Source organism: Sesamum indicum, linkage group LG5 (assembly GCF_000512975.1).
Source record: "Sesamum indicum cultivar Zhongzhi No. 13 linkage group LG5, S_indicum_v1.0, whole genome shotgun sequence".
NCBI classification, from domain to species: Eukaryota; Viridiplantae; Streptophyta; class Magnoliopsida; order Lamiales; family Pedaliaceae; genus Sesamum; species Sesamum indicum.
Genome location: NC_026149.1, coordinates 7,580,818 through 7,598,951, shown reverse-complemented (window position 1 = coordinate 7,598,951; position 18,134 = coordinate 7,580,818). Strand labels below are relative to the sequence as shown.

At 37.3% G+C, this 18,134-nt stretch overlaps 1 protein-coding gene across 8 annotated transcripts; it reads right to left on the bottom strand.

Moving 5' to 3' along the window:
- Positions 480 to 17,464, bottom strand: LOC105162210. 8 transcript variants are annotated; one of them, XR_847824.2, is made up of 5 exons: positions 17,325 to 17,464; positions 16,932 to 17,074; positions 6,820 to 6,867; positions 4,840 to 5,590; positions 1,977 to 4,806 (listed from the first exon to the last, which is right to left on the bottom strand). XR_847824.2 is itself a non-coding variant. In XM_011080203.2 (3 exons), exons 2-3 carry the CDS (start codon positions 13,769 to 13,771, stop codon positions 12,438 to 12,440), a joined length of 1,269 nt encoding a protein of 422 aa, XP_011078505.1. In that variant the 5' UTR covers positions 13,772 to 13,782; positions 17,325 to 17,445; the 3' UTR covers positions 9,422 to 12,437. The 8 variants fall into 8 exon arrangements, 3 of the variants coding, with proteins under 3 accessions (XP_011078505.1, XP_011078502.1, XP_011078501.1); XR_002287038.1 differs by lacking the exons at positions 1,977 to 4,806; positions 4,840 to 5,590 and adding an exon at positions 480 to 1,667; XR_002287037.1 differs by having other exon boundaries at positions 4,840 to 6,867.

Below are 18,134 nucleotides of genomic sequence, written 5' to 3'. Positions count from 1 at the left end.
TTAGCAACTTAAGGATGAGTGAGCTCAAATTTAGTAATAGAGCTTAACACTCTCCAATCATATTTTCTAGTTTGCAGCTTCACTATCAAAAAGTGCAAATTTTAGGACAAAATGTATAAAAGTGTTTTAAAAATTCGGCTAACCCCCCCCCCCAAATGTGTTTCTTAAATATAGTTCAATCGCCCCCTTTCCATTAAATCGAACTGACGATGTTAGTTTTTTTATAAAATGACCGTTATACCCTTACTTAGTATATATTGTTTCTTATTTTAATGACCATTGCAGCTTCTTTGATCAAATATTGATTGTTAGATCTAATCAATTAATCACAATTATTAAATTTAAAAAAATGAAAGATTTAGATTCAACAAATTATTTAACTTATATTATATACAAATAATTTAAAATTAAACAAATATATTATTATTATATATATATATATAGCAAACCCAAACCACCCCCCCAACCCCCCCCTCTTCCCCCCCCCCCTTCCTCCCCCACCACCATTTCCGTCACGGCGGTGAATTATTCAAACCGTCAGATCTCTGTAAATGCTTTACCAAAATGAGTGAGGTCAATCTCGTTGGAATCGTCTTGAAGAGACGAGTCTGATGGTGGTGGTCTACAGTCGAGATTCGACCGAACGACGACGAATCAACGACAAACATGTTTGGCGGTTGTGGCTTGAGCCTAGTCTTTCCGATTGACGAAAACTCAAATTAAATGCATGAAAGGAAATTCCTCTTGAAGAAAGAAATAGAATGGTACCACTGGCGGTTTGAAACTCGATTGGATGGTGCCGAAAACTTAGAGACAAGTTCAGTCAAAAAGGGACGAACCATTTAATTTTTTCTTTGTTTATTTTGTAATTAATTTTAATTATATTAATTAAAATATATTTTGGTTAATTAAGAATAGAAATTATTGCCAGACCTAGGTTTTAATTTAAAACCTATAGGAGAACTAGAAAAATTACGGGATCAAAAATTTAAAACTCTAAAATTAAATACTTAAAATAATGATGTAAATTCTCAGGATTACAAAGGAGAACTCAAAGATAAAATTAACAAATTAGAAAAAATTTGCTAGGAAGCCAATGCAAAGAAAATTCTATTATCCTAGACCAACACCTCAAGATGTTGTTTATGAAAAACAAGAGATAATTGACCAAAATAGTTATAATAGCAAACAAATTTATGAATGGAACATTGATGGATTTACAGAAAGAAAAATTTATAATACTATACATAGGATGATGATTTATAGTACTATATGTAAAGGAAATAATAATTTCAATAAAGCTATTGCTAAAGTGATCGTAACAGGATTCACTGGCCAATTAAAAGGGATAGTGGGATAATTATCTCAGCCAAACTGATGAAATATTAAATACACTAAAAATTAAAAATAATATCTTAGAACAAAAAGCAGTCTATACATTAGCTATCAATATAGTTGAATATTTTACAGATAGATGGTCTAATAATAGTGAGAATATCCAAATCCTATTACAGAATTTAAAATGTAAGACATTAACTTCATTTAGATGGTATAAAGACGTATTCCTTAGTAGAGTTATGGAACTCCCACAGTCAAATGATGCTCATTGGAAGTTTAAATTCATAGATTGCCTCCCTCATCTTTTTACAGAAAGGGTTAGAAATATCCTGAGAAAAGGAGACATATAAATTAATTATAATCAATATACTTATGGGAGTTAATTCGAACTTGCATCCAAGAAGGATTGAATTTATGCAATGAAATTAGACTGAACCGACAAATTAAAAGATAAAATTTAATAGAGAAAAGTCAATTAGAATAATTTTGTGCTCAATTTGGGGCGGAATGAAACCATCCGGCAGATCGAAAATCCCTAAGAATATAACTTGAAGAATTAAAGAAAAGAGGTATGAAAAGAAAAAGTTAAGAAAAGAAATAAAAAAAGAAAAAAACCTAGCTAGAAAAAATGAATGGAAGGCTAAATATAGTACCTCAAAGAAAATAAGAAGATGCTATATTTTGTAGGAAAACAGACCATCTTGCAAATAGATGCAGAAACAAAAGGCCAGAAAATTGAAAAAGAAAATAAATAATCTTAATTTAGAAAAAGAAGAGAAACAAGAAATACACAATGTAATATTCTTTGAGCAAAAATAATCATTTGAATCAAAAGAACAATCTGAAGAATAGAGTGAACTTAAAAGTATTGAAGAAAATTTTGAATATTCATCTATCACTTTTGAATCTGAAGAAGAAGAACCTTCCTGTTCATGCGGACAGGAAAACTCGGAGGAAAATTCACCCATCAGGAGTTTTTTAAATTAATGAAAAAAATTTAAAAAATGAAAAAAATAAATGTTGTCACTGATAATCATATTATCGAATTACTTAGAGAAATAAAAGACCTTAAAGTTAGGGATATAATTCTGAATAAAATTGACAATAATGGTAAAGTCTCCACATCTGGGTCTAGCTCAATTTATGATAGAATTATTAATAAACTTTTGAATCATATACAATTACTAAGGTTCAAAATTGGTTAATGAAAAGCATACTATTAAAGATAACCCCTCTACTCTCGAAGATCTAGGAATAGAAGTAGAAAATTAAAGAAAAATAAAAAATATTAAAAAATATAATCAGTCTCTTACTAGTAGAATTGAAATTTTAGAAATTAGCAAGACATTGGAATAGGTAAAGAAACATACGAGGAGGAATTTTTATCCACTTCGGAGATTGTCACTAGTCAAAAGTGGAATATTAAAATCGATCTTTTAATAAATAATAATTTTAAAAAAATATTTACTGCTCTTATAGACAGTGGAGCAGATATTAATTTTATTAAAGAAGGTCTTATACCAACTAGGTATTTTGAAAAGACGACCCACTCTTTATCATCTGCCAACGGACAAAAATTGAATATAAGCTTTAGTGAGGGAATATATTTCCGAAATTGAAAAATATAATAACATCTCTAAAGAAGAAAATAAACTCTTCCAACAGTTTCTTGGATTTAAGAAGGAACACAAAAAATTAACAACTGATGAATCATCAGCATCTTACGCAAAAATATTCCAAGAGGATGAAGATGAATTAGTTAATTATAAATTCAGTGAACATCATGAGCTAATTATACTTCTTGAAAATGATGATTTGAGATGGGAAAATGATCCGTGGTATTTAATAAAAAGGTACCTTAATGTTGCATCTTTTTTCGCAGGGCCATACAAACCTAGGGCACATTATGAATGTATCCTTAAGGCAACCCAGAGTGTTGAAATTGATCACACATTCTCTAGTAATGGGAAGGAATTTAATTATTCAAAAGTAGTAATGAAAAAATTCATCACTGCTTTAAAATGGGGGATTAACCCATTAGGAGAGAAAGAAATTTTCACCTAGAACCAAAAAATGCAATAAAATTCAATTATTTGGACTATGTTGACGCATTTAATAAAGCTTTTCTTTATGAAAATTATAAGAGAAAGCATACATGATTTTTTAAAATTTGCCTACTGGTCTTTCAACAAGAAATACCGAATTGGGTATTTCAATGATGGATAAGTTTTGATCCATCAATATCTATTCTTCCTGAAATTTTTCAGGAATACTATGCAGAATTGCTAAATTATTCACCAAAAATAATCCACGCAGAAAAATCGAGAAGATGGATTGAAGGAATGACTTCTCTTTATTTTTTTATGGAATTATCTATTCCATGGATCTGGAAATCACTACCAAAAATAGGAATTACCATACAAAAAATTACATGCATTAAAAGAAGGTATTGTTCAAAATTGTGGAATAAGTTGATGCAAATTAATCCCGAGACCAAGAAATACTTATGGTCAAGAAATTATTAATGATATGAAAAAAAAAATTGCAAGAATATGACGTTCTTGTAGAGAAAGAAAAGAATCAGGCACCTATCCTTTTGAACATATTTTCTCAGAGGATCCTGAATAAGAAAGGAGTGATTATGAAAGATCAAATGATTGAGGAATACCTCAAGCAAATGATAAATGATTTCAAAAAGAATCTTTCCGGAACTGCCTCTCCTGTGGAAACTTCAAACAAAAATGGAGAAAATAAATTTTCTTGTATCGCTAGAGAATCTCATAATCCATTGGAGAAATTTTCTCAATAGGAATTTCTTGATAATTTATTCAAAGGAATCCGAGAAACTTTTAAGGGAAAATCAAAGATGAAAATTTCATAATCATCTGAAGATAAAGAAGACAACAAGCATTCAGGATTGGAATCATAAGAAAGCAGCTTCTCCAAACTAAAGAAAAAATAAGGTGACAACAAAGTAAGTCAAGAAATTTGGCCAAATCACACGTGTCAACAATGAAGCGACGCTTGGCAGATGAAAGCCATGCGGGCATGAACAAATCATTTCAAGTCCGGACCATTTGGTTATAAATTTCCCCCCCCCCCCCCCTTTTCGTAGGCCCTCAGCAGTCTTCATGTGTTGAAGCAGAGGCACTTGTAATTTATTTCTCTTTCTTTAGTTATATAAAAATTTGATTTGGCATAAGAAGGGATACATGCTACCTATAAGTTCTCTTATTTATCTTTCTGCATTTGTTACCTTCATTCTTGTTTCTGTTATGTTTAGCCTAATGCAAGACTAAATTACTGCTGCTGAATTATTCAACTATAACGGAGATAGCTTGGCTATATATATATAATAATAATAAAAAAGAGTATTTTTCATTACTGATGAAGATAAGGAGAAATTGATAGAACATAAGGATAAGACACTCTGGTTCAAATAACATAAGGGAAGACTAAATTGGGTACCTTTTACGGATAAGGGAAGACTAAATTGGGAACCTTTTACGTTGGTTTAAACTAATAGATATGAATTTTGGTCAGAAGATACCACACTAAAGCCCAAAAACAACGCCAAAGAACGAAAAAATTGGGCAGTAATGGCAAGGCCGACCTTGTTCATACCCATAATTTAAATTAACGACCCAGAGAGTCTTATCTTTATGTTCTTTCAATTTCTCCTTATCTTCATCAGTAATGAAAAATACTTTTTTTTTTTTATTTTATTTATATATACATCTATGTAGCCATGCTATCTCCGTTATAGTTGAATAATTCAACATCAGTAATTAGCCTTACATTAGACTAAACAAAACATAAGTAAGAATGGAGGTAACAAATGCAGAAAGCTAAATAACAAAACTCACAATTAGCTTGTATCCCTTCTTCTGCCAAATCAAACTTTTATATAATTAAAAAGAGAAAAAAATTACAAGTGCCTCTGGTTCAACACATGAAGACTCCTGATGGCTCTCTCAAAAAGGGGGGAAGTGGTTATATTTATAACCAAATGGTCTGGACTTGAAATCATTTTTTCACGTCTGCATGGCCTTCATCTGCCAAGTGTCCCTTCATTGTTGACACGTGTCATTTGGTCAATTCTGTTAACTTGCTCTGCTATAACCTTATTTCTTCATCAATTTGGAGAAGCTGCTTTCTTCTGATTCCGATCCCGATTGCTTGAGGTCTTCTTTATCTTCAGATGATTCTGAAATTTCCATCTTTGATTTTTCCTTCAATGTCTCCCGAATTCCTTTGAATAAATTATCAAGAAATTTCTCTTGAGAAAATTCCTCCAATGGATTCTGAGATTCTCCAGCAAGATAAGAAAATTTATTTTCTCCATTTTTGCTTGAAGTCTCCATAGGAGAAGCAATTCCCGAAAGATTCTTTTTAAAATCATTTTGCATTTGCTTGAGGTATTTCTCAATCATTTGATCTTTCGTGATCACCCCTTTCTTATTCAGGATTCTTTGGGAGATATGTTCAAAAGGATTAGGGGCTTGATTTTCTTCTTTTTCTGCAAGAACTTTATATTCTTGTAATTTTTCTTCCATCTCATTAATGATTTCTTGACCATAGTATTTCTTGGTCTCGGGATCAATTTGCATCAACTTGTTCCAAAATTTTGAACAATACCTTCTTTTGATGCATGGGATTTTTTATAAGGTAATTCCTACTTCTAGTAGCCACTTCCAGATCCATGGAATAGAGAATTTCTTAAAAAAAATAAAGAGAAGTCATTCCTTCAATTCATCTTCTTGATTTTTCTGCTTTGATTATTTTTGGAGAATAATTTAGCCATTCCGTATAGTATTCCTGGAAGATTTCAGGAAGAATAAAAATTGATGGACCAAAACTTATCCACCACTGAAATACCAAATTCGTTATTTCTTGTTGGAAAACCATTGGGCAAATTTTAAAAAACCAAATATGTTTTCTGTTATAATTTTCATAAAAAAAAAAAGCTTTATTAAATGCTTCAACATAGTCCCAGTAATTGAACTTTATTGTATTTTTCAATTTTGGGTGAAAATATTCTTTTTACCCTAATGGGTTAATCCCCCATTCTACAGCAGTGATAACTTTTTTAATTACTGCTTTAGAATAATTAAATTCCTTCCCATTACTGGAGAATGTGTGATTAATTTAACACTTTGGGTTGCCTTAAGAATACATTCATAATGTGCCTTAGGTTTGTATGATTAATTAAATCATCATTTTCAAGAAGTATAATTATCTCATGATGTTCACTAAATTCGTAATTAATTAATTCCTCTTCATCTTCTTGCACTATTTTGGCATAAGATGCTGATCATTCATCAGTTATTAATTTTTTATGTTCTTTTTTAAATTCAAGAAATTGTTTAAAGAGTTCATTTTATTTTTCAGGGATGTTATTAAATTTTCCAATTCCGAAAATATTTTCTCTCACTAATGTCCTATTTCGATGTCTAACAATATCACCTGCTCGAAACCTACCTCCTCTCTGATTAGAGGAATTTCTTCCTTTCCTTTGGGGGAGCATTCCTGAAAAATAAAGATAATTCATTAGCCAGCATAATAACCAGTAATTTGTTATCCAAATTCATTTAATACAATTTTCTGCAGTGAGGTCTGCATCTGAAAATTGTATGAGAATGTAAGAAATAATTTTCTTGATTTTATCAATTCGCTTTCTGATTATTTTTTGGCTTCTTTTCAATCTTGTCTTATATTCAATTGGTTCATCCCATAATTTTAATTGATAAATAGGCCAGTGGACTCCATTCATAAAAAAATTTTCTCCTATGACTAATTCTTCCATCCAAATATTTGAAATTTTTTGAGGAAATATTCATCCCTCTAAACATTTCATTTCCAAATTCGTCCGGATTTATTTCCATCAATATATTCTCTTGACAGAAAATCATGGAGACTATTTGTCTCTCCTTTAATATGTTCAATAGAAAAATTAAATGGGGAAAGATGTGCTTGCCATCTAGCAAATATTTTTTTAGCAAATATTTTTTTAGAAACATTATGTTTAAAATCTTTATTAAACATAAGTTTAGCAGAACAATCTGTCCTAATGGTAAATTCTTGATTGAGTAAATTATCTTGAAATTTCAATACACATTTTACAATAGCAAGAACTTCTTTAGCAACCGTAGCATAATTTCTTTAGGCTGCTTTCCATTTCCCTAATGGAATTTAACTAAGTATTCTTGCTTATTTTTATCAATTTGTTTTAGTATTCCTCCAAATTCAATATCAGAGGTGATGTAGGTCGCGCGAAATCAGGATCTCCGGATCGGATTGCTGGGTCGGATCGCTAAATCCCTCTTTGGAACTACCTGCAGTGGATCCTGAGAACAAAGCAAACGTAAGACTAGCCGAGTAGCCCTCGGCGATGGCCCTCCAATATTAAGTTAGAAAAGTGGGGTCGAAAATATGATAAAGAGATCGAGTGAGATCACAAATATGGCGGTAAAATGAAGTGGTGAAAGCATGTTTGAATAATCATAAATGAGGCTATTTATAACTGTACGGTACCCTCTATGTATGCGACATGTGGCCCCAATGAAAGCGAGCCACGTCACCCTCTGTAAAAGCTTTCTGCCGCCGCTGCTGTACCTGCGCATTGGGCCCCACACGCGCAGTCAAGAAATAAATGAAAAGGTGCTGAAAATTATAGGGGTATTTTTGTAATTATGTGGCTTCCCTTATCATTACTCCCCCACTTCTCTTAGTGTCATTAATGACACTAAGGGAAGTGAACAGCCACCATGTTTGTTTGAAGGATCTCGGCCATCTGTCCTAAGCCACTTGTCTCCATCCGTTGGAATGTGGAAAGGCGCGTTGCTTCAAATATTCCCCTATATATAGTCCCCCATTTAAACTTTTTTGACCGCCCGAACTGATCTCCCCCTGCGAGCTACCTCCATTCTCCAGGTATTTTTCAATCCCTTCTTATTCCAACTTTCGATATCATGTCTTCTAGGTCTAGGAGTCTTTCCGTTCCTGTATCTGTTTCCGAGTCTGATTCGAGCTCGGATTCGAGCTCTGTGTCGGGGTCGTCAGCGACCTCCCCAAGGGAGACCGCTGGCACTTCTCGCGATCCCACTTCTTCCATCCCTGAACATTCTGACCTTCCCGAGGAAATAGCTGAAACCGATGAGGTTCCTATTTTTCGCAGGAGAAACTATGAAAAAAAGAAAAGAGAAAGGAAGAGATGAGCCAAAGTGAAGAGGCAAAACGAGGAAAAATGGAAACAATTGAGCCGTTGGAGGAGTATAAGGAGGTCGAATTAATTTCGCAAAATTTCCAAAAACGACTCGAATTGGGTCGCAGATGACCATGGAGATGGAAACGATGATCATTGATTTCTTGTGGAGTAATAACGACCTCTTTTCATGGAGTCCCTCTGATTTTCAAGGTATAGACCCCGAGGTAATTGTGCATAGATTTAACATTGATTCGCAGGTCAAACCGGTGAAACAAAAAAAAAGAGTGTTCGGGGTCGAAAGGAACAAGATTATCGAAGAGGAAGTCAACAAGTTGCTGCAAGCTGGGTTCGTTAGGGAGATACAATACACGACCTGGTTATCAAATGTGGTTATTGTGCCAAAAGCAGCTGGAAAATGGAGAATGCGCACGGATTACACTGATCTTAACAAAGCATGTCCGAAGGATCCGTACCCACTCCCGAGGATCGATCTGCTGGTGGACTCGACTGCGGGGTGTGCACTGTTAAGTATGATGGATGCTTATCAGGGCTACCATCAAATTTTTATGGCAAAGGAGGATGCGGAGAAAACTACATTCGTGACCCAGAAAGGAGTCTATTGCTACAATGTAATGCCCTTCGGATTGAAGAACGCGGGCGCGACCTACCAAAGGCTGGTGAATCGGATGTTTAAAGATCACATTGGAAGTACGATGGAGATGTATGTAGATGACATGTTGGTCAAAAGCAAGCAAGAATGTGATCACTTATCAAATTTGCGAACAGCTTTTGACATAATGCGATCTTACGGCATGAAGTTGAATCCATCCAAATGTACCTTTGGGGTACGAGGGGGCAAGTTTTTGGGATACATGGTTAGCGAAGGGGGCATAGAAACCAATCCGGAAAAGATCAAGGTGATCATGCAGCTAGGGTCGCCAAAATCGATAAAAGAGGTGCAGCAGTTAACGGGAAAGGTCGCCTTGCTGAATCGTTTCATATCCAGGTCAGCTGATCGTAACTTACCTTTCTTTAAGGTTTTGCGAAAAGCGAACAATTTCGAATGAGTGAGGACTGCGAGCAGGCTTTTCAGAAGCTAAAATTGTATTTAACTACTCCCCCACTGCTTTCTAATCCCATGATTGGGAAAAATTGTATGTGTATTTAGTTGTCTCAGATAATGCGGTGAGCTCGGTGCTGATTCGTGAAGAGAATAGAAAACAAAGTCCTGTCTACTATGTAAGCAAAATGTTACAAGGGGCGGAGAAGAAATATATCCAGATCGAGAAGCTGGCGTTGGCTTTGGTGACAACGGCACGGAAGTTGCGACCTTACTTCCAGTCCCACCCTATTGTTGTGTTAACTAATCATCCTTTGAAGCAGGTTATGTCAAAATCGGATACATCTGGCAGGATGATCAAATGGGCGGTGGAGCTGGGAGAATTTGACATCAAATTTCAGACAAGGAGTGCAATCAAAGCGCAAGTGTTTGCTGATTTCTTGGTCGAGTTCGCTGGTGAACAGCCTGAAAAAGAAGAGAGATGGCTGCTACACGTGGATGGGTCGTCGACCTCAAAGAATGGAGGAGCTGGTATTTACTTGCACGGACCGAACGGTGCTGAGATCGAGATCGCAGCGAGGTTAAATTTTTTGGCTACGAACAATGAAGCTGAATATGAAGCTTTAATTCAAAGATTGCAGACAGCATGGGATGGAGGTATAAGGCAGGTAGATGTATATACAGACTCACAACTTGTCGCAATGCAAGTACAGGGCACCTATGACACGCGAGAGTGGTCCATGACACAGTACTTGGCAAAGATGAAGGACATGATGAAAAAATTTGACAGATGTACGATCAATCAAATCCCGAGGGACGAGAATGCACGGGCAGACGCCTTGTCGAAGTTCGGGTCGCTGGTCGAAGGAATTAAGGAAAGAAAGATCACGGCGATGGTCAAGTCACACCCGGTAATAAATGAAGCGGAGATTCACACAGTTGAGAGGGCGGATTCTTGGAGAACGCCTTTTGTCCGGTATTTGAAGTATGGGGAATTGCCTAGCGACCCGATCGCTGCTAAAAGGCTACAGCTCAAAGCAAATCGCTTCACTATGATTGGAGATGATCTCTACAAAAGAACTCCAGAAGGTGTTTTGTTGAAATGCTTAGACGCAGAAAGGTCGCAGTATGTTATGAAGGAAGTACATGAAGGCAGTTGCGGAAATCACTCGGGAGGAAGGTTGCTGGCTTAGAAGATCTTAAGGCAAGGTTATTTCTGGCCCACGATGGTGGAGGATGCAAAGGAGTTCGCTAGAAAATGCAAAAGTTGCCAAAAATACGCGGAGTTACTGCATTCCCCAGTGACCCCTCTGGAGCCCTTGAAAGTTGCATGCCCCTTTGATCAATGGGGGATCGATATCGTTGGTCCATTTCCTCAAGCAGTGGCTCAGAAAAAATTCTTGATTGTGGCGGTCGAATACTTTTCTAAGTGGGTCGAGGCGGAAGCTCTGACCAGAATTTCTGAAAAAGAGGTAATCAATTTCATTTGGAAAAATATTATTTGCAGGTTCGGGATTCCGTGCGTTCTGGTATCGGATAATGGAACACAATTCCAAGAAAAGAAGATTGTGGCATGGTGTAAAGAGCTGAAAATCCAACAGAATTTCACGGCGGTCGGGAATCCACAAGCGAACGGACAGACTGAGGTCATGAACCGCACCCTATTGCAATACTTGAAGACTCGATTGGAAAGAGCAAAAGGGGCATGGGTCGAAGAGCTGCCTGGAGTACTCTGGGCATATTGGACGACCCCGCGAACTGCCACGGGTGAGACCCCTTTCTATTTGGTATATGGCAGTGAAGCTGTCATACCCGCGGAGATCAGGGAAGAGACAGCTCGAGTCGCCCAATATGAAGCAGAAGAAAATTCCTAGGAGCGGTCAGTCGATCTTACAATAATCGAAGAAGGTAGAGATCACGCGTATGCAAAGATCTTGAGGTACAAAAGCATGATGACCATAAATTATAATAAAAGAGTACGACCGAGAAGTTTTCAAGTTGGCGACCTGGTGTTGAAGAAAGTTGAAATGTCTAAGCATGTTGGAAAGCTAGATCCGACATGGGAAGGCCCATACAAGGTAGTGAAAATCCGACGAAAAGGGACATACATCTTGCAAGACTTAGAGGGGAAAAATCTGCCACGGCCTTGAAATGTGCATAACTTAAAGAAATTTTATGCTTAGACATATGTAAGCTTCGTAGCAAGATTTTGCCTGAAAAAGGCTTGTAATTGTCTGAAAAAGACAGAATAGTCTGAAAAAGACGAACTGAAAAAGGTCATTTTGCATCTACAAGTTCTGTTGTGTTCTTTCAAAGTTAACCTTAGAAGTAAAAGGTTCACAAGCAATCTGAAAAAGATACGCAGGATTTCTAACCTGAAAAAGGTTCAGAAGCGATCTGAAAAAGATGCGCAGGATTTCTAACCTAAAAAAAGTTCATAAGCGATCTGAAAAAAATGCGCAGGATTTCTAACCTGAAAAAGGTTCAAAAGATACGATGGATTTCTAACCTGAAAAAGGTTCATAAGCGATTTGAAGGGGTTGCAGATTTTATAACTTATTAGGTCTATACGTTATTAGAACGCGAAAGTTCTGTAAAAGATCTCGTGGAACGACCCGAAGGGAGACGATAGTTTTTGAAGCTTAGCAGCAATCTTCGTAGATATACAAGAATATAAATTGCTCAAGGATTGGATGGACAAAATATTTGAATTTGATAATAATTAGCTTACAAAAAGGGGAACTCATCCCTGGATCAACATTGTTGGATCGGAGTACAAAATAAAAAGTGTTTACAAAAAGTGTTTACAAAAAAGTGTTCATCCCTACAAATCTATGAGATAGGAAATAGGGGTGGTAGTTCGTCCATCAAAGGAAGAAATTCTGGGAAGTCATCGGCAGGTGCTGGGCCAGGGGGATACGGCTCGAGATTCTTGTCTAAGGAGACATCCAACTGCTCTAGATCGAAATCCTCTGCAAGTCCATCGAGCTTCCGAATTTGGCCCTGGTATTTTTCAAACCCCTCAATCATAAAGTCCGACGCCTGGATCTCCACAGCCTCTCGAAAGGTCCTAGATTTCAGAAAGTCGCGAGCACCATTTAAGCGAGCTTGATCTAGTAAATCCTTGTGCTCCTGGCTCTGCAGAAATATGGCCCGACCTTCAGCTAGACCCTGAGCTCGACCTTCAGCTAAGCCCTGCTCCCTGCCCGCTTCAAAAGCGGTTGCGCGATCTGTTTGGGCTGTGGATCTGGCTTCCTCTAATTCTCTCTCATAAATTTCCAGCTTGGAAACGAGCTCCTTCTTCTCTTGTGCGTCAGACTGCAGGGACTCGATCAAGGCTTGCTGCTCTAGAATCTTCTTCTCCATCTCCACAGTTTTTGCTTCAAGGAGGATTTTGTCATGTCTCCACATCGAGCATTGGAGGGACAAGTTATGTGCAAAAGCCATGGCCTATAACGAAGGTAAGAGTTAGTTCATGGGAAATCAATTCGTGAGGAGGGCAAGCTGGTGGTTACCTGAGTCATATTATGCGCGAAGTGCTCCTCGTGGGATGTGAGGGAGGTTTGGGCAAGGATGACTTGATCCCGTTCGAGGCAAGCGGCCTTGTAGACTTCCCATGAATCTTGCCCGGCAAAGGTCCGCAGAACACTACTGTTTTTCGAGATTTTCCAATCGGGGATCCATTTTTCTCCGGACATCTCAGCACTGCGAGCAGAGGAAGGTTGCTCGTCTCTTGTTCGCTGCCACACTTCTTGAAATGTGGCAAATCTCTTTCTGCTTTCGGGTTCGGCGACCCAATCAGCGGCAATCTTCGCCTCAAGTCTGCCCTGCCTAGCTGATTTCGAGGAGGGATCACTCCTGCTTTCTGTTGGCTCCACTGACTCTGCTTCAGGGATCGTTGTTCCTCTTCCCCTCTTTCTTTTCTGACCACGATCTTCCGAGATTTTCACCACCTCAACTTGCTCGTCTGGGATATGATCTCGTGTTTCGGTGGGAGAGGATGGTTGTTCAGAAGCGGTGGCGACTGAAGGGGATGGAGTAGGAGTTGGGGCACGCTCTCTTGATTTCCCTTTGGCAGCCGTTGCTACGCTTCTGAGCTCGCGATCAACAGAGAGAGGCAGCGTCCCTTTTTTGGCTCTAATCTTGTTCGCGATCCTGGCCAGCATGATTTCAGATTCTGCAAAAAAGAATTAGTTAGAGATCGCTTAAAGGAAGAGAAGGGAAAAGATGGGACTTTTGTAATCACCTAAAAAGCTTTTGACTGGAATAGGAGCAGGGGAGAGGCCCGCGAGCTTCAAGACTTTTTCCTGTAGTAGTACTTTCGGAAGGTACCAAAACAGAGTAATGTAATTTATGAGGTCGCTCTCGAACCCCTCCCCAAAAGTTTCGGGTTTGGGTTTGGACTCGCGCCAACCCAAGTAAAAATCCCAAGATTGCCCAGGTGGAGATCGTATAAAGAAATACCTATCACGCCAAGGACCGACATTAGACCTCAAATCGTCTAAAAAACGGCAGTCCTTGCGTGTGGTTAAGTAGAACCACCCAGTCTCCCCTGATCTTTTAGAGGCAGTGATACTGTATAAAGACCAGAAATGGTCAAAGGAGGGAAGCAAATTAAGGTGTTTTATAACAATAATGAACATGAGTATATGGCTGATAGAATTGGGGGATAATTGCATCGGGCAGAGACCTAATCAGACAAGGATATTATTCACCTCGCGGGGTAATGGAAAACGCAGTCCGGCATCTAAATGAAGCACGGATAAAGCACAATAACCTTATGGGGGTTAATGCATGCGATCGAATGAACGAGGAATGATAATATCGTAATCAGCAGGTATATAATATTTTCTTTTTAAAGCTACAGGAGTTGTTTTAATGATGCTCACGATTCCTAACCATGGCTTTTGTTGCATCATTTAAATGTATTTTTTAAAAACAAGGGCCTCATCGGATTCAGCAATTTCCTCGGGAAGGTTAAAATGAGGTTCGGGAATGGAAGAAGTGGGATCGTGAGAAGTGCCAGCGGTCTCCCTTGGGGAGGTCGCTGACGACCCCGACTTAGAGCTTGAATCCGAGCTCGAGTTAGACTCGGAAACAGACACAGGAACGGAAAGACTCCTAAACCTAGAAGACATGATATCAAAAGCTGGAATAAGAAAGAATTGAGGAATACCTAAAGAATGAAGGAAGCTCGCAGGGGGAGATCGAATGCGATTAGTTGGGGCGATCAAAATAGTTCAAATAGGGGACTATATATAGGGGAATATTTGAAGCAGAGCGCCTTTCCACATTTCAGCGGATGGAAACACGTGGCGTAGGACAAATGGCCGAGATCCTTCCAACAGACATGGTGACTGTCTACTTCCCTTAGTGTCATTAATGACACTAAGAGAAGTGGGGGAGTAATGATAAGGGAAACCACATAATTACAAAAATACCCCTATAATTTTCAGCACATTTTTATGTATTTCTTGACTGTGCATGTGGGGCCCAATGCGCAGGTACAGCAGCGGCGGCAGAAAGCTTTTACAGAGGGTGACGTGGCTCGCTTTCATTGGGGCCACGTGTCGCATACATAGAGGGTACCGTACAGTTATAAATAGTCTCATTTATGATTATTGAAACACGTTTTCACCATTTTATTTTACCGCCATATTTGTGATCTCACTCGATCTATTTACCATATTTTCGACCCTACTTTTCTAACTTAAGCATCGGAGGGCCATCGCCGAGGGCTACTCGGCTAGTCTCACGTTTGCTTTGTTCTCAGGATCCACTACAGGTAGTTCGAAAGAGGGACCCAGCGATCTAACCCAACGATCTGACCCGAAGATCCTGATTTCACGCGACCTACATCAGTATGGCTACTAATCTCAATTTTTGTACGATGATCAACGGAATCAGCTAAGTAGCAAAAGCAACTTTTAATTTATTGTGAGCCCAAACAAGAAATTTAATAAGTTCTTGTCCTATAATCACATCTGCTAAACGGAATTATTAAACTAGAAGTCCATACAAAATAAGTACCTAGGCAAAAAAGTAGTTTATCTTATTTTATTTTTTAAAAAGTAATCAAAATTTTACTTTATTTTTTCTAACCAATAGTATATTCAATAAAATACTTCCACTATTGTTCAACTTAAGAATCAGTAGATGATTCTATCTATTTGGCAACACATTTAAAACTTGAGTATTTAATAAAGGGAAAAGTATTATTTTAGTCCGCTAAGTATGCCTAATTTTAATTTTAGTCTGATAACTATGTCCATTTTTGTTTAGGTTCAATAACTTACGAAATTGCTTACTTTTAGTCCTCTGGCAGATTTTTGGACAATTTTACCCCTATGCAATTTTTGAAAGACAGTTTTAGTCCATATGCACTCATAGGGGTAAAATTGTGTGAAAATCTGCCAGAGAACTAAAAGTAAGCAATTTCGTAAGTTACTGGACCTAAAAAAAATGGACATAGTTATCGGACTAAAATTAAAATTAAGTATACTTAGCGAACTAAAATAATACTTTTTCCTTTAATAAATCAAGGATCTAGGAGTAGCATGTCTATTGGCTTGACGAGAGCTAGTTTTGAGAAAATAACTGAAAATACATAAATGTGGTGATAAAAACTGTTTGTGATATGAACTAAAATTACGAAATACAATGAATTCAGGCCAAGACATTACAAGATTTCAGAAACGGATGCTCAATGTAGCACTGAACCAATTTAACTTCTAAACAAATCTTAGATTTTACTAGTGACCAAAGCAATCTCTCAAACATATATCTGCGATAATCAAATTCACTGATTAAATTGTTATCCCCTCTATTACACTCGCTCAACTCACTAATGTATGTGCAGTCATTCTTTTACACTCTAATTCATCACATAACATTCTCCCAACCCTTTATTACACGTTGTACAAGCTCTTAAAACTTGGAACCTAATTTCCAACAACAGAATGAAAAGGTACAAATAACACACAAACAAAAGCCTCAGAGGCCAAGTGTCTTTGATGGACACCAACATGACTCCAAGTTAACCAATCCATTCCTGAAAATCTCACTAAATATATGTGTAACATTTTACTAGAGAAATTCCAAATTTCACAAGTCGGCTATGAAACTGCTGTAAGAAAGCATTAACGAGAGCAGTCTGTGATCTACAAAATCAATCTGCATGTAAAAAAACTTGAAACACCACATAATCCCAAATATCTAAAACAGTAACAGAAATTTAATTTCACGCAACGAAACACGACTTTCACATATTAGTGAAGAAACTGATAATGGAGAAAGTTAAAACAGGGTTTTTTCTTAAGTAATTACCTGTGTATGTGTTTTCAAATTAATTTGATGGCAACCTCTTCCAAGATAAAATAGCGGCGGCGACGTCGGTAATCGGGAGAAGCTGATGATGCTGCACGGATGTCTCTTCGAGCTCCGTAGGTGGATGGTTCGATTTCTTTAAACTGGCAGAACTCAAGTCAGTTGTGGGTGTCTTGAATGAAAAAATGAGGGGGGAAAACCAAGATTTAGTAGAGGAGATTCAAGTTTTCTTCTGAATTCTAGGGTTCCTAGAAGAATGGAGGCAACCATTGAAGTGGGTGGGTGTGAATACGATCTTAGGGATTTTTTCTAGGGATTTGTTGTGCTTTCACATATTAGTGAAGAAATTGATAATGGAGAAAGTTAAAACAGGGTTTTTTCTTAAGTAATTACCTGTGTATGTGTTTTTAAATTAATTTGATGACAACCTCTTCCAAGATAAAATAGCGGCGGCGACGTCGGTAATCGGGAGAAGCTGATGATGCTGCACGGATATCTCTTCGAGCTCCGGTAGGTGGATGGTTCGATTCTTTAAGCTGGCAAAACTCAAGTGAGTTGTGGGTGTCTTGAATGAAAAAATGAGGGGTAAAAACCAAGATTTAGTAGAGGAGATTCAAGTTTTCTTCTGAATTCTACGGTTCCTGGAAGAATGGAGGCAACCATTTGAAATGGGTGGGTGTGAATACGATTTTAGGGATTTTTTCTAGGGATTTGTTGTAATTTAGGCATTTTTCTTTTTTTTAAGAAAAAAATAATATATTTAATAATTAAATAATTAGAGGGAAGAAACTTTTATTTAATAATTTATTTTTATTTTTAAATTATTTTTGAGACAAGTCAAAACATACCCAATATTTGCCATAATTCAAAAATCACCTTATTTAAGTATTTTTAACTGTTTTAGCATAAATACATTGGAAAATTGCGTAATACCCCCCCTTGTGTTATGCAAAAATTGCACAAAACTTACCTGTGTTAAATAAATAACCATAAAAGACCATGTGAATTTTGTAACCCTGCAAAAAAGACCCTCTCCGTCTAAAACTAACGGAAGGTGCTGTACACGCAGTGGAAATGAGAGTAGAGGGTTCTTTTTACCCTATTTCAGCTTTTTTGGTAGAACAATTGTCCAAAATACCCTTTTCCTTCACTACATATACAACTTAGCAACCCCTTACAGACATACTACATAAAAAATTGGAT

Excerpts from the sequence above, each read along its gene's own strand:
- LOC105162210 (XM_011080199.2), bottom strand. The coding sequence starts at position 14,284 with ATGCAATTATCCCCCAATTCTATCAGCCATATACTCATGTTCATTATT. Across the intron at positions 13,783-13,851 it reads TCCAGTCAAAAGCTTTTTAG|AATCTGAAATCATGCTGGCC; the intron begins GTGATTACAAAA and ends TCTTTTTTGCAG. Across the intron at positions 13,056-13,120 it reads TCGCGCATAATATGACTCAG|GCCATGGCTTTTGCACATAA; the intron begins GTAACCACCAGC and ends CCTTCGTTATAG.